The sequence below is a fragment of the Natrix helvetica genome (assembly GCF_964273705.1).
Source record: "Natrix helvetica genome assembly, chromosome: 2".
NCBI classification, from domain to species: Eukaryota; Metazoa; Chordata; class Lepidosauria; order Squamata; family Natricidae; genus Natrix; species Natrix helvetica.
In genome coordinates this window covers 10031930-10048482 of record NC_138552.1, presented here as the reverse complement: position 1 = coordinate 10048482, position 16553 = coordinate 10031930, and the positions used below count along the sequence as shown (strand labels likewise).

General features: G+C 46.0%; 1 protein-coding gene across 3 annotated transcripts in view; it reads right to left on the bottom strand.

Annotated features, from left to right (window-relative positions):
- CTIF (cap binding complex dependent translation initiation factor) overlaps nucleotides 1-16553 on the bottom strand; it is a 175437-nt gene that overhangs the window by 105600 nt on the left and 53284 nt on the right. For all 3 annotated transcript variants that reach the window (XM_081942537.1, XM_081942538.1, XM_081942539.1), the window contains exons 5-6: nucleotides 15594-15698; nucleotides 13429-13504 (exon numbers count right to left, since the gene is read on the bottom strand). In XM_081942537.1, coding sequence (XP_081798663.1) covers nucleotides 13429-13504; nucleotides 15594-15698 — 181 coding nt within the window. The remainder of the gene's footprint in view (nucleotides 1-13428; nucleotides 13505-15593; nucleotides 15699-16553) is intronic.

Genomic DNA, 16553 nt, shown 5'->3' with positions numbered 1-16553 from the left:
ACGTCTTGGGACAGCGTTGGCTCTTCGGCTTTGAAACGGAGATGAGCACCGCCCTCTAGAGTTGGGAACCACTAGCACATATGTGCGAGGGGAAGCTTTACCTCTAATATGGTTTTAGCGTACATGTTTTGGAGTGGTGCGGTGGCCTAGAGGTAGAGCTCTTACCTCACAATCTGGAGGCTGTGAGTTCTATCCTAGGTAGAGGCAGATATTTCTCTCTGGGCACACTGAGAATATACCTGCCGAACAAAACTCAGTATTTGCGGCAGGAAGGGCATCCGGCCATTAAAACATTCTGCTAGCTCCATTCAGTTACCCTGCAAGGGATTATGAGGTCCTTAAATGAAGATGATTTAACATACATGTTTTGTACTGCATTGTGCATTTTTATCAGTTTTGTGGGTTTCCTATAGCCACCTATGTAAAATGGGTGGCTGCATAAGTGAAGTGGAGTGGAAGTGGGGGGAAGGGAAACCAAGACAATCAAGTCAAGTCATCCTGATCTATATAAATTTGATAAAACAAATAGTGAGGTGGGTATTTTTAGCTTCCGTTTCAGGTGGTTTGTATCTTTTCGCTTTTCTTATATTTATTAATATGGATTTTTATGCTTTAGTTATTTGTTGCTTTTAATCTGAGCGTTGTGGGCTGCCCTGAGTCACTTTAGGCGAGACAGATAGCTATGTAAATTTGATAGACAGACAGACAGACAGAGAGGCAAATCAGAAGCTCTCTTGGCTTCATTCCTGCTTTCTCCTTCTGGCAGAGTTCAGTCAACACTCTATTTAGACTCGACTCAACTCTTGCTCCATGCCAGGAATGTCTATAGAGCAGCGATGGCGAACCTTTTTTGGCTCGTGTGTCATAAGTGGGGGGAGCCGCACCCATATGCAATGTGTGACCCCCCCAGTGCGCATGCGCGCACTACAGCCGCAATCCCCCCCATTTTTGCATGCTTTTTTCACCCTCCCCAGGCTCCAGAGGCTTTATAGGAGCCTGGGGAGGGCGAAAACAGCCTCCCCCGTCCCCCCGGAAGCCCTCCGGAGGCTTCAGGGATCTTCAGGAGGCTTACCTGAAGCCTCTGAAGCAGTCAAAATGACCCTCCGAGCAAACCGGAAGTCACTTCCGGTTTGCTCGGAGGGTCGTTTTAAGCGCTCCGAAGGCTTCAGGGACCTTCAGGAGGCTTCCCTGAAGCCTCCGGAGCAGTCAAAACAACCCTCTGAGCAAACAGGAAGTCCGTTCCTGAATTTCCGGTTTGCCCGTAGGGCTGTTTTTTTGCGCTCCGGAGGCTTCAGGAAAGCTCATGAAGCCTCCGGAGGGCCTCGGGGTGGGGGGGGAGGCTCTTTTCGCCTTCCCCAGGCTCCTATAAAGCCTCTGGGAGGGCGAAAAATGGCTTTAAAAAAGGGTGAAATCAGCTGGCCAGCGCGCACATGCGTGCTGGCCAGCTGACAGGGCAACGCCTCGCGTGCCCTGACAAATGGCTCCGTGTGCCACCTGTGGCACGCATGCCATAGGTTCGCCATCACTGCTATAGAGTAAAGTCAAGATGGCAGCCATAACGATACCATCAAATTTCTGCTTGCTTGTTAGGTGCCTTGCCTGTCCATCAGACAGCTAGACTGATCTCATTACAACTTATTACTGAGTAATCGTGTTAAATGTTCTCCCAATCCTGGTGTTCTCCAGATGTGTTGGGATCTATAGTTTCCTGGAATTCTGCATGCCGCTGGCACGTGGCCAGTTGAGGAAGATTTCTCGCTAGAAGCATTTCAGAATCCATGGAGTCTTTGGCTGCCTAGTTTAAAAGACAGCTCTGCATTGGGACAGAGTGCCAAGCAACTTGCTACTTACAGCTACTGTTCTGCCAAAGAGCAACGGGTTGGCGAAGAAAGCCAGAAGGGGGTAAGACGAGAGAATGAGGCCAACCTCTCGGCAGCTGTTGAGTGTTACAGGTTTCTAAACTGAATTATGGGGGGGTTCTAACAGGTCTCCATAATCAAATACATCTAGCACAAATCACCATTACGTTAAACCCTGGCAGATATTTGGAGACCGGAAGTCTCAATTCATACCAGTTTTGCAGCCATTCTGGCTGCTGCAACCCCCAAATGCCAGAAGGATGCCAAATTTCAGATGGTTGTGTTAACTCAAGAATTAAGACCCCAAAGCCTTGCAGGGCAGACTTTCTGAAGACCATGGAACCACTGGAAAAGAAACATACCATATTTTTCAGAGTATAAGACGCACCAAGATTTTGAAGAGGCAAATTAAAAAAAAAAAAGTTGCACTCTGCAGGCCTCCCAAAAATGGCCCGTTTTTTGGTCAAAAAAAGGGCATGGATAGCCTTTAGGAGGCTTATAGAGTGCTCCTGGGGCCTAGGGTGGGGCAAAATTGGTTGTGGGCTGCAGATCGTACAACCATAGAACGTACTTCCAGAGCGGCATCCGTCCTCCGTGCTTTGAAAAAAAAAACCAAGCAGCGGACGGCACCAGCAGCGGAGATGCCCTTCGCGCGACCGGGGAGCGGAAAAGCCGCTGCGCAACTCCCCTCTCCAGCCATGCAGAGCCCCATTCACTCACCTAGGGGCATTCCGAAGGCACCGAGCCGTGGGAGGCGGAGGGCAGCAAACAGGCGCTCGCGTTGCGTGGTGCCTTCTGGGTACTGCTAGGTCGGTCAGCGGCGCTGTACCCGGCTGGAAAGGGGGGTTGCCGGGCGGCTGCTCGCGAGCTTGGTTACCTCATGGCTGCTGCGTTGCTGCTGCGACAGCACAACACAGCCATTCGACCCTGAGGCTGTGCCCGGCAACCACCCGGCAACCCAAAAATAATAAGCCCTCCCCTTTAATAAGCCCAAGGCCATATTTCGTGGGTCAAAAAAATATAAGACCCTGTCGTATTTTCAGGGAAACACGGTACTTGCCCAGTGCTTTGTAACTACAGGAGGGAGTTGGTACCATGCGCAAAGGAGAAAAGGCTCTGATATTGCCCTATGTGACACTAGCTGGTCCAAAGCAACATGTCAAAACACTCATTAGCTACTTTGGCCCTGAAAGCTGGCTATCTCCCTGCCTCTCTGACATGTAAATTTGGCATGTAGTAGGCATGTGGGTGAGAATAACATCCAGATCATTGATATATGAACAGCAACAAGTTGATTGCCTCTTTTGGCCACGCCTTAGGGTCCCACTGGAGTGTGGCAGTAATGAGGAACAGAAGGCATGCTTCTGTGCCAACTTGCCTGATTGGCTGCTCAGTCAAGACAAGTGGGTAGGAATGAACACACTCAACAACTGAGAAGTTGTGACCATCCTGGACAAGCCAACTCCAAAAATGGAGCTGGCACTCAGGCAAATCGGCCATCGACAGGCACACCGAGATAAGCAACATCTACACGCCACTCAAGAGATAATCAAAAACCCCAAAAGGAAACAAACAGATCAAAACACACTCTGAGCGCAGATGACCAGCAATTAACACTAAGTTTAACACCAGACCAACATTCAGATAAACAATATCCTAATCAAGACAAACAGACAAACAAGCTAACCGTAAACAACAGCCCAATCAAGGAACCACTAAGAACATCCCCACCAACACTGGCAGAGCAAACCACTTGTATATAAATAGAGAGAAATCCCCTCTTTTTCCTTCTAACACTGATAATATTGTCTACCTTGGTAATGAAACATCTGCAAGAACACCAAGGACCCCACAATTCAACCCTGAGCTACAAATATTTCCTTCTATCGGAGGTAAGAATGACTTAAAGGTAAAGGTTCCCCTCACGCATATATGCTAGTCATTCCTGACTCTAGGGGGCGGTGCTCATCCCCGTTTTAAAGCCGAAGAGCCAGTGCTGTCCGAAAACGTCTCCGTGGTCATGTGGCTGGCATGATTAAACACTGAAGGCGCACGGAACGCTGTTACCTTCCCCCCAAAGGTGGTTCCTATTTTTTCTACTTGCATTTTTACATGCTTTTGAACTGCTAGCTTGGCAGAAGCTGGGACAAGTCACGGGAGCTTGCTCTGTTACGCGGCGCTAGGGATTCGAACCGCCGACCTTTCTGATCGATATGCTCAGCGTCTTAGCCACTGAGCCACCGCGTCCCCAAAGAATGACTTAAGTAGCTTTAACAAAGTAGAACACACCATGTTCTGAAGTGCAAAAAAAGGAAGCCAGAAGTGTGCCTTCAACGAAATGCAGAGAATTCCGCACTCAGTCCTTAACGTGACTGGCGCCATATTTATTAAATCCAGGTCTTTGTTTGACATGGTGAAGAGAGAATCCAGACTCTGAGGCTACACTGTACAATAACTCCTAAGTGCCTACCTGCTAGCTGAGGACAGGAAATCAGCATTTGAAAAACTTACATTGTATTGGTTGCTATTTTCATAATATCGGAGGAAATGCTTCAGGGATCAGGCGGGGGGACGGGTGTGTGTGTGTGGAAGGAGAGAAGAATGAGTACTGAGGACAACCACAAGCAAGCTAAGAACCCATTTTAGTCTCAACAGGAAACATTAACCTATTATATTACGAGAAAGGATGTCCCATCACCACAGATCAAGCAAGGAAACCAAAGCAAGATGATGCGTGGTGCTCGAAAGGCTAATTTCCCCTCACAGAAATGGGCCCTGTTCTGGTTGACCTCCCATTTTAGAGGTGGTTCCCCTCCCCCCCCAAAAAAATTTCTCCTTGGCTAAAACCAAATGTGGAAGAACGGCTAATATTAATTTTATGTTTGATCCAGTGGTGGGTTGCAGGAGGTACGCCCTGGTACGTTCCGGTACGGTGCTCCAGAAGGTTCGCCCGCCCGCCCAAGCTCCTAACCTGTAATTGAGCTCTTCGGCGCTTCCGCGCACGGAGCGTACAGCATCTGCGCAACGCTCTGCCGAGCAGCTGGAGCGTTGCGGAGGCGTTGCGGAGGTAAGGATGCATGCAAGCATGTGCTGCGCGCGTGCATGGGGGGGGCACCGGACCCCATTGCACCGTACCGGTTGCACCAGGATCCGGAACCCACCACTGGTTTGATCCATAAAACAGAATTCCGTTTAAAAAATGGATGAAACGTGGCCGCATTTAGGATATTGAGTGAAACCAACTTCATCAGTATCATCAATCCACTAAGGCAGGGCAGCTGCCTTACACACTTGGCAACTTTAGGATTTGTGGATTTCAACTCTCAGAATTTCCAACATTTCTGCAGCTAACCAAGGCAGTTGTTAAGCAGGTTTTGCCCCATTTTACGACCATTTCTTGCCACAGTTGCTACAGTTGACCCTGGGACACGACAACCAACATAAATACATGCCAATCATGTCAGCAATGGACAACCCCGAATAGGATTCGCACCTCACATGGTGTTTACCGGGACTCTCCGTAGAAATGGGGCATAGTATCCTCCCCTCAGTGTCATTGCGGAATTCCATGTCAAACTATAGATCACATTGTGACTGTCTGTAAGCTGAGGACATTTACTAATCGAGTATCTGATTTTTTAAACATGAACGATGCTGTGCTTCAATGGCTAGATAGCCTAGACCTGTGATGGAGAACCTATGGCACGCGTGCCACAGGTGGCACGCAGCGCCCTCTCTGTGGGCATGCGAGCTGTCGCCCCAGTTCAGCTCTGCTGCGCATGCGTGCACGCCAGTGGTGGGTTTCAAAAAATTTTAGAACCTCTTCTGTATGTGTGGCCTGCTTTGTGGGAGTGGTTTGCCAGCCATGTGGCCGGGTGGGAGTGGCTTGCCGGCCATGTGACTGGGTGGGCATGGCCAACTTGTAAAATGTGGAGAAACTCACTTAACAATGCTCTTGCTTAGCAACCAAAATGTTGACTCAGAAACTCTGGCATTTGAAGGACGCAAGTCTTAAAGCTGTCAAGTTACAAGACCCTTGCACCCCTCACCCTTTAGAAAAAAAAACCCCCAGGGGTGTTCAAACTTGACAGCTTTAAGACTTGTGGACTTCAACTCCCAGAATTCCTCCTCTCCCTCTTCATCTTGATGATGTGCGGACGGGCGGGGGGTGGGAGCTGGAACCGGTTCTAAACGGTACTGGAGATTTGTGGAACCTCTTCTATAGAAGAGGTTAGAACTGGCAGGAACCCACCCCTGGTGCACGCCTCCCACCAGCCAGCTGATTGTCGGGTCTCTGCCATGCATATGTGGGGTGCGGAGCACATGCAGGAGCCGTGCGGGGGGGAACGCACATTCAGGGGCCGCACACACATGCACGGGGGCAGGGAGGGGACATGCATGCATGTGTGAGGAGGTGGGGCACACATTGCATTTTGGGGGTTTCAGGCGCGCACTTTGGCCACTCATTCCGGAAAAGGTTAGCCATCACTGACCTAGACCTTGTTATTTGAACATAGGTCTTTTTTAATGTTTATCTTACATTCTGTTCTACTGAGTGGTGCGGTGGCTTAGAGGTGGAGCTCTCGCCTCACAATCAGGAGGCTGTGAGATCGATCCTAGGTAGAGGCAGATATTTCTCTCTCTGGGCACGATGAGAATATATCTGCTGAATATAACTCCACGCTGGCGACAGGAAGGGCATCTGGCTAGTAAACAGTCAGCTCTATTCAATTACCCAGACCCCACCCCACAAGGGATTATGGGGGTCATTAAAAGAAGATGGTGATCATATTCTGTTCTACTAATCTAAGTAAGATCTTGATCTATTAAATAATTAATAAATAAATTCAAATAAACAGCAAATAACATGCCAGTTGCTAAGCATACAAATTTTGATCCCATAATGATGCGGAAGCTGCAAGGTTTTTGCCAAGCACTGCTGCTTGTAGGTAGCTTGAGGTCAATGGTGATGACTTCAATGGGAAGGCAGCGCGCCCTGACCCTTGTTCAGGATGTGTATAGAAAGGCTGCTACTAACATACACTGCATTCTACTATTTGGAAAAAGTGACAACAGCTTCCTTTCCCCCCCCCCCCCCCCCCCCGGAGCTCTGTTTAGCTAAAGGCCTCAGCGCCAACAGCCATCTTTTCCTTAACGCATTGTAAGGATCACAGCGCCCTCTAGCGGTGGCCATGCAAAGTGCACTTCTCCTAACGTGACCCCAGGACATTGCCACCGCCATAAACGTGAGTCACCTGTCAAGCATCCAAATGTAAATCACATAACCACAGGGATACTGCAACAGTCATAACTGTGAAAAATGTTCATAAGTCACTTTTTTCAGTGCCGCCTTAACCTTGAAATGAACTGCTGTTAAGTCCAGAACTACCTGTACGCTTTAAAATGTGGACTTTAAAAAAACGTAGAACTTTCATGAGATAGTAATACAGATCTGAGCTCGTTTAGTGACCATTTGAAGTTATGACGGCATTGACAAATGTGACTTAGGACTGTTTTTCACACTTTTAACACCATTACAGTATCCCCATGGTCATGTGATCAAAAGGACTTTGGAGGTCTTCTAGTCCAACCCCCTGCTGAAGAAGGAGATCCTGTACCATTTCAGATAAATGGTTATCCAATCTCTTCTTAAAAACCTCCAGTAATGCAAAGTGCAGGGTTGAAAAATCTCCCCTAGGAGAAGAGCTCAGGGACACGGTGGCTCAGTGGCTAAGACGCTGAGCTTGTCGGTCAGAAAGATGGGCAGTTCGGCGGTTCGAATCCTTAATGCCGTGTAACGGATGAGCTCCCATTACTTGTCCCAGCATCTGCCAACCTAGCAGTTCGAAAGCATGTAAAAAATGCAGAAGTAGAAAAATAGGAGATGTCTTCGGACAGCGCTGGCTCTTCGGCTTTGAAACGGAAATGAGCACCGCCCCCTAGTGTCGGGAATGACTAGCACATATGTGCAAGGAGAACCTTTACCTTTATCCAGGAGAAGGGCTAAAGTTTTTCATTTGAAGAAGGGGGGGGGGACAAGCTTAAGGTAAATGAAGGCATACTGCAAGCAGTCATCAATTTATGACTGTAATTGAGCCCTCAATTTTTGTCGTAAGTCACAACAGTCGTAAAGCAGGTCATCACATGACTGAACCCCCTTTTTACAAATGCTTGCAGAGACTGTTAAGTGAATGTTACAGTTAAGCAAAGCCATCGTTTTACTATGAAGCGGTTGGGAATGACTGTCTGACTGGTTATCGCAAGTACAACTATGGCAGTGTCCTCACAGCTACATGAATCAAAATTTGGATGCTTAGAACCAGCATGGATGCTGAGAAAGAACCAGGGTCATCTGACATTTCCCAGCCACCAGAGAGGCAGCTGCCTTGAGAGGCTGAGATAAGTGGGGAGGAAGAACAGCTGGGGCCCGTTCGAGATGCATGTATGCGCAGAGCAGTTAGGAGAGGTGAACAATGGAGAACAAGGAGTCGACTTGGGAAGCAAAGGACACATAGATGCTGAATGGCTCCTCCCTGGCCGGGGAATAAATAGAAGGAAAGGGGAGTGGTGGTCGTAGGAGACAACAGTTCGTATTTCTGAAGATTTTGCTCATGGTGTTTTGTGCCTCAAAGACTGCTTGCCAGAATTTAATTTGTAGCCTTTCGGCTGGGAGATCATGGCCTTGCAATTATTACAAGGAACTGATAAAGTCTGTTACTGCATTTAACTCCTTGAAGGACTCTTGCTTGGACTTTTCGGTGGGTGAAAGCCATTAATTCACAAGAGGTAAATAAAGAGGGATTTTTTTGTGACAAAGAGTCTGTTTCTTGCTTCTGCTAAGGCTGGGTCAGAACACCAACAATCAACGTCAATGGGAGAAGTGGGATTTGATTAATGCCTTCATGATTCGCTTAACAACTGCAACGATTCACCTAACAACTGAGGCAAAAAAAACGTTCATAAAATCAAGCGGGATTCAATGAACCACCGTCTTGCTTAGCAACAGAAATTCTGGTGCCAATTATGTTAAGTTGAGAACTACCTGTACTACTCGTCTGTACAGGTAGTCCTTGACTTACAAAAATTCATTTAGTGACCGTCTGACGTTACAACATCCCAATGGTCAAGTGATTTACACTCAGATGCTTGACTCATATTTATGATGGTTATGATGGTTGCAGTGGTCAGAAATCCTTTTGCAACCTTCTGGCAAGCAGAGTCAATGGAGAACCCATTTAACAACAACCTTACTAATTTAACAACTATAGTGTTTCACTAAGCAACCGTGGCAAGAAAGGTTGTAAAATGGGACACTTAACAAATTATTCACTTAAGAACATAGATTTTGGGCTCAGTTGTGGTCGTAAGTTGAGGACTACCTGTAACTCAAGGCACCTTCATTTTTTTTTGCACTGCCTGTTGGTAGAACTGAACACACCACCTTCTCTTAAATTGATTAACTGTGCCGAATCAAATCTGAATATATGCTGCCCTCTCCTGGCTATCAATGACAGCAAACATTTCTTGGTGGAGTATGGAATAACGGACAATAAAAACTTGGCTTCTTCGGGCTAATTTGCCGCTGTGGAGAAAGTCGCCAGGCAGTTCTTCTTAGAAAACTTTTTCAGCAAAGGGGAAGTCACAGCCACCAGCCTTCTAGGCGGAACAGAAGGACACAGGGTCGAATCTCCTTTTTTACATTTATTTCAACAACTAAAGAGATGACCTACGTAAAGCTGATCTCGTTGGAAGCCTTGAAATGCTTCCGTCTCAAAGACACAGATGAAAGCCAGTGGCGGGATTCAAATAATTTAACAACCGGTTTTATTTATTTATTTATTATTCATATTTATAGACCGCCCCCTCTCCCGAAAGGGACTCGGGGCGGTTCTCTGCCCTAATGATTTGCTGGGTGGGCGTGGCCATGGTGGGCGTGGCCAGAGGATGTGACAGGCAGCATTCGGCCCCCTGCACTCCCCTGGGAGCAAAAATGGGATGCGGGGAGGGAGGGAGAGCCCCTCTTCCCCCCCGTGCCCCATTTTGGGCCTAGTAAACCTCCCTGCAGGCTTCTGGGAGCAAGGGGCGAGCCATCAATTTAACAACCGGTTCTCCTGAACCAGCTGAATCCCACCATTGGATGGAGCCCTCAGTAAACAGAGGTTTTTTAGGACCAGAAGCAGGAATGAAACTGGCCTCTTTTAAAAAAATAAATGCAAAGTTGCTCTAACCGGTTGCAGTTTGTTATATTCCTATCTTTATTTTTCTAAATTTCTGGGTGCTGGACAAGGTTTTGTCTGGGTGCTAAAGAGGTTTTTTTTAAAAAAAACTCTCTTTTGTAATTTCCAGGGATTAGAAGCAATGTAGCATCAGAAACTACAGTTAGTCCTCAGTTTATGACCCCAATTGAGGCCAAAATTTATGTTGCTAGCTGAGATATTTGTTAAGTGAATTTTGTCCCACGTTACGACTTTTCTTGCCACGTTTGTTAAGTGAATCACTGCCGTTGTTAAATTAGTAACACGGTTGTTAAGTGAATCTGACTCTGCTTGTCAGAAGGTCGCAAGAGGCGATCACGTGACCCCAGGACACTGCCACCGTCATAAATGTGAGTCAGCTGTCAAGCATCCGAATGTAAATCATAGGGATGTTGTAAGCAAGATGGGGAGGGAATGGGGATTTTGCAGTATCCTTCTGCTGCCGTGCCCACCAAGCCACCCCCATATCCACTAAGCCACCCCCACAGAACTGGTAGTCAAAAGTTTTGAATCCCACCACTGGGATTGAATCCCACCTCGCACTAACTTAGTCTTTCTCAACCTTGTCAAGTTTAAGCTTCATGGACTTCAGCTCCCAGAATTCCTTAAACCAGCTAGGCTGCTGGGGAATTCTGGGAGTTGAAGTCCAAACAGTTTACATTTGCCAAAGTTGAGAAACACTGCACTAACTGAAGTTTCTGGATGGTCTTCAGGGGCAGCTCCAGAGAAAGTGAACTACATTAAACTGTGAGAAACAGGGAATGCAAGTTATTTCCTCTTAGCATGTAAAAATCAACCAGATCCACCGATTCAGGATGGAGCAGTCCCACCACCAGAGGTGGGTTCCTACCGGTTCGGCCAAAGAGGTAGTAACTGGCCTGCCACACCCCCGAACTGGTTCTCTCGGTGGCACCATCTTGTTTTTGGCTTCTGTGCCTGCCCAAAAGCATTTTTTTTAGTACTGCACATGCACGTGAAGCGCATGGCGCATCCCTGAGCAAACTGGCAGCGGCAACAGCTGCCACACAGTATGCTATCTCCAACTTCCAACCAAGATACTACAGTTGTGAGTTTCAAAAGCTGTTGAGGGATCCAGCAGGACAAGGATGGTTAAAAAACGCCTCCATGAACAAAATCCATCGTGAAAAAACAACAACAGCAAGATGTCAATTTCTCTATTTCTTGTTAGAACTTCAGCTGATGGCTGCTGTGGCCATCGCCAGCCACAAGGTGGAGCAAGGACAGTCCAGAAAATATTCCAGGCAAGAGAATTGGAATGTAAATTTTGAGTCCAGGCAGGACACACACCCAAATTCTTCACAACCATCATCCTTGCCCGGAAAAGAATTCTGACAACTGGAGTAATGCAAAGGAGGGAAAGGTTCATTAAACAGAGAATCCACAAAGGCAACTGGCAACTTCAATTCCAAGCATTCTTGATGAAAGTCACAATAGACGTCTGGCATAAAAATAACTATGTTTATTCAAGAGATCCTTGACTTATGACTGTAATGGAGGCCGGAATTTCCATCGTACGTCATGACAATCAGAAGTCGAGGCACCCAAATGGCTGACATGATTTTATGACACTTTTTTGGGGGGCAGTGGCCATTAAGTGAACACGGCAGTCGTTAAGCGAACCCATTTTCACAATGGACATTTTTTTTACTGGAAACTGGAAATAATTTTTTTGCTGGTTTCTGGCCAAAAAAAAAAAAGTCATAAATTGTAGTCATGGGATTATGGGTCCCTGCAAACAGTTGCCAAGTGCCCAAAAATGTGATCACGTGAATGCAGAAGGCAAGCGGCTGTCGTAACTTTGAATCTAACTTTTAAGTACCTTTTGAGGAGTCTGCCATGACTTCAACCTTAAATTGAACCACAAATCGTAAGTCGAGGATTACCTGTAGTTTTGATCTGTTCTTAAGGTCTGGATATTGCTATTTACATCACTGCGCACGTACCTTAGAAAGTAACCATAGGATCCGATGCTTTGATGAAAATGACAAAAGGAGCATCATCTTGATGTACATAAAAAAAGGGCGGAGCCTGTGTTATAATAGTGCCATACTTGTTTGTTCTTTTGCTTTGCCTTGCATGGATTTCTGCTAGAAAATGACGCCTATGTGATATCTTTTCAGAGGCAAACAAAATTTGGAAGATTTGGCCCAGGTTCGTTGAGCCATTGGTCGAGTGCAGGGGTGTCAAACTCAATTTCATTGAGAGCCGCATCAGGGTTGTGTTTGACCTCGGGGGCCAGGGGGACATGGCCAGCCCGACGTCACTTGTTTCGGGGGCACCTGTGGTGGTACAGGTGGAGCCCTCTCCCACCAAAAATGGAACTCATGAGTGTTCCATGCGCAGCCCTCCTGAGCTCCATTTTCGCTGGCAAAGCCACCGCGGGCCGGTCCTTCGCTGTTTCCAGGGCGGCCCCATGGGCCAGATCCGGCCGCGGGCCTTGAGTTTGACACCCCTGGTCTAGTGGTTAAGAGCACCAGGCTAGAAAACGTGAGACTGGGAATGCTAGTCCTGCATTAGGGATGAACGTCTGCTGAATGACAACGGGCCCAGTCATTCAATCAAATTTATCTCACGGGGTTGTTGTTTTGGGGAAAATAGGAAGAGGAAGGTTTGTTGGATACATTCGCCACCTTGAGTTACATGTAAAAATAATAAAGGCAGGATACAAACAAACAAACAAACAAACAAACAAACAGGTAGTCCTTGACTTACAGCAGGGGTGTCCAAACTTGGGAACTTTAAGACTTGTGGACTTCAACTCCCAGAATTCCCCAGCCAGCTATGCCAGCTACAAGTCTTAAAGTTCCCAAGTTTGGACACCCCTGACTTACAAGACCAATTTGAGTCCAAAATTTCTGACAGTTGCTAAATAAGTTTTGCCCCATTGTATGAACTTTCTTTTGCCACAATTGGTAAGTGAATCACTGCAATTGTTAAGTTAGACTTACGGTTTTGAAGTGAGTCTGGCTACCCCACTGATTTTGCTTGCCAGAAGGTGGCAAAAGGTATTCACAGGACCTTGGGACACTACAACCATCTTACATATATGCCGATTGGCAAGCATCCGAATTTTGCTCACCTGAGCATGGGGATGCTGCAACAGTTGTTAAGTGAAAAAATGTCCTAAGTCACTTTTTCGGCGCTGTTGTAACTTCAGGTGGTTATTAAACAAATAGTTTTAAGTCGAGGATTACCTACATTAGATGGTTTGTTGCACATTGTTGTTATCCTTTTTGTCACCCAGATGGTTCACCAAACAAGAAACAAGATTCTAGGGATGGGAGAAAGCTCACCTGCCAGGTTGGGAGAACTTTTCCAATGTCGTTTAAGTTGATGCCATCTCCTTCTTCGCATTTTCCTTTGCCAATTCTAAACCAGGGACAGACAAATGGGTCAAGTAAAGCATGATTTATGCATTTTGTTTATTATTTATTAAGCATATTTATATGGCTGACCAACTCACACACGGTGACTCTGGGTGGCTTACAAGATTAAAATTTCACAATGTAAGAATCCATAACACGGAGACACACACACACACACACACACACACACAGCAGTGGCTGCAACCACACAATCACACCAGCCGCATGATCGGCTCCATAACCACATCTTCAGGGCATTCTGAAAAGCTATCAAGGTGGGGGCCAATTTTATATCTAGGCGAATGGCATTTTAAAGGGAGGGAGCCACAACAGAAAAGGCCCTGTTCCTTTGTGCCACTAGATGTACTTCCTTAATTGATGGATCTGCAACAGGTAGTTTGCCTGTATGAAACTGCACACATACTGAAAGCTGAAATAGAGAGCCGAGGTGGTGCAATGGTGAGAGTGCAGTACTGCAGGCTACTTCAGCTGACTGCTAGCTGCAGTTCAGCGGTTCAAATCTTACCGGCTCAAGGTTGACTCAGCCTCCCATCCTTCCAAAGTGGGTAAAATGAGGACCCAGATTGTTGAGGGCAATAGACTGATTCTGTAAACCTCTTAGAGAGGGCTGTAAAAGCACTATGAAGTGGTATATAAGACTAAGTGCTATTGCTATTTTAAAGAAAAATCAGGGTAGTTTTTCTCAAATTATAAAACAAATAATCTGCTAACAATTTTCTTCTTTGGATTATAACTTTTGTCCATGTACCGTTTGTTTCTAGGATAGCAGGATGCTTGCAAGGGTATGCAATCTGTGGCACTACCAGGATTCCTATTTGCCAAGCTTGGGAAAGATTCTGGTAGTTGTAGTACACTATTATCATAGATTGCCTTTTCCTTGCAAGTGTCTTTATGCTTACCTTACCTGGGCTTCTCGGTTTCACACAAAAGACTTGCAGGAACCTAATATGCCTAACCTGATATTTCCTCAAGGTAAACTTCACATTTAATATTTACACAGCGCAATGGTCTTTTCACTTTCTGTCCCTAACCCAATGTAGCTTTAGTCAAGCAGAATGAAACTGTAGCTCGGAATACTGAGACCCAGAAAAAAAAGGGAAATCATGAAGAAAAAAACGGGTGAAAAGAACCTTTTTTTTCTAAAGCCTTTTGGTTTGTGGGATTTCCCCCCACCCCAGTTAAAATAAATAGAAGGAAAGAGATTTATGAAATAATTCCTATCTTTATTTTAAATTACCGTATTTTTCAGAGTATAAGACGCACCTTTTTCCCTCAGAAAAGAGGGTGAAAATCTGGATGCGTCTTATACACTGAATACAGCATTTTGGCCTCCCGAAACCCCGCTCCCTTCACCAAAACGGCCGTGCAGAGCCTTTAGGAGGCTTCCAGAGTGATCCTGGGGGCTGGGGAGGGCAGAAATGAGGGGAAAACGGGATGTTTTTTGCTCGTTTCCCCCCTCCCCCCCCGTCCCCAGGAGCACTCTGTAAGCCTCCTAAAGGCTATGCATACCCTTTTTTTTGACCTCTGTTTTTGGGAGGTCTACAAAGTGCAAAATCTTTTTTTTTTAAATTTGCCTCTTCAAAATCTTGGCGCGTCTTATATTCTGAAAAATACGGTATAGGTAAATGGATGTGCTTGGTAATATTTACACCAAATCAAAACAGCAACATGTGAATTGACTACGAAATACAACTGGTAATAGGATTTCAGATTCGAACGGATTCGTCAATATCTCACACTGTAAAATATGCATTCTGAGTCTTAGCTCTCTTAACTGTCACACTTAGCAACACAAATTTTGGGCTGAATTATGGTCATAGGTTGAGGACTATGCCTACAGTACTGTCACAAGCAGCCAACTGGCACGGCATGCTCAATTCAAGTGACTGAAGTCATTCTGCCTTTTGATCACTATTTATTCTGATGCTCCCCAACTTGTTATCTGCTGTCTGATGGCTAGGAATTCTGTGATTAGTCCCACCACCTCTGCAAAGCCAGGAAAATCACCAGGGTAGCAAAACTGATTTCCTGCATTTTAAAACTGTTTCTTTCGTATAAAACCGGATACTTACCCTTCTCTGTCTATCTGTGGAAGAGGATGCTTGGGAGTGTTGCGAAGTTTTCTGTGGAACTGTGTGAAGTCAAGTTTCTCTGGTTGTAAGTCCCAGGTGGCCCCACTGCAAGATAAATATACATATATATATAAGGAGAAATAAAAAAGCTGAAGATTTGGAAGGAAACACCGTGCAAAATGGTAACTGGGCTTAACAGGGAATTGGGAGCACTAGGTAAGATAATATAACATTTGATTACCAGACTAGGTAACATCATCAGTGCACTAATGATGTTATCTAGTCTAGTAATGAATGTCCTGAGCTACAAATATTTTGTTATATCGAAACTGATAGGAGGCTATATATTGAGGGTAAGGGTAAAGGTTCTCCTCGCACATATGTGCTAGTCGTTCCTGATTCTAGGGAGCGGTGCTCATCTCCACTTCAAAGCTGAAGAGCCAGCATTGTCCGAAGACGTCTCTGTGGTCATGTGGCCAGCATGACTAAGCATCGAAGGCGCACGGAACACTGTTACCTTCCCACCAAAGGTGGTCTCTATTTTTCCACTTGCATTTTTTATGTGCTTTCAAACTGCTAGGTTGGCAGAAGCTGGGACAAGTAACAGGAGCTCATTCCATTACGTGGCGCCAGGGATTCGAACCACCGAACTGCTGACCTTTCTGGTCGACAAGCTCAGCGTCTTAGCCATTGAGCCACCATGTCCCTTTTATATGGAGGGTGGGTGCAGTCAAATAAACCAAATATATTACTGAAGTGAAGAAGGCAGTCCAGGTAAGGCCTTCTGCCCTTGTGAAAAACAGAGTAAGAATCAGAACGAGAGCAAGTCTACATTGCAAATTTGTTCCAGTCTTGACAACTGACTGATTTGATGGCAAACAAAATTATACTCGTATTAAGCTGAATTACTAAGACATTCATTAAGGCCCTTTGATGTTCCAACCGGCAAATGGAGATGTG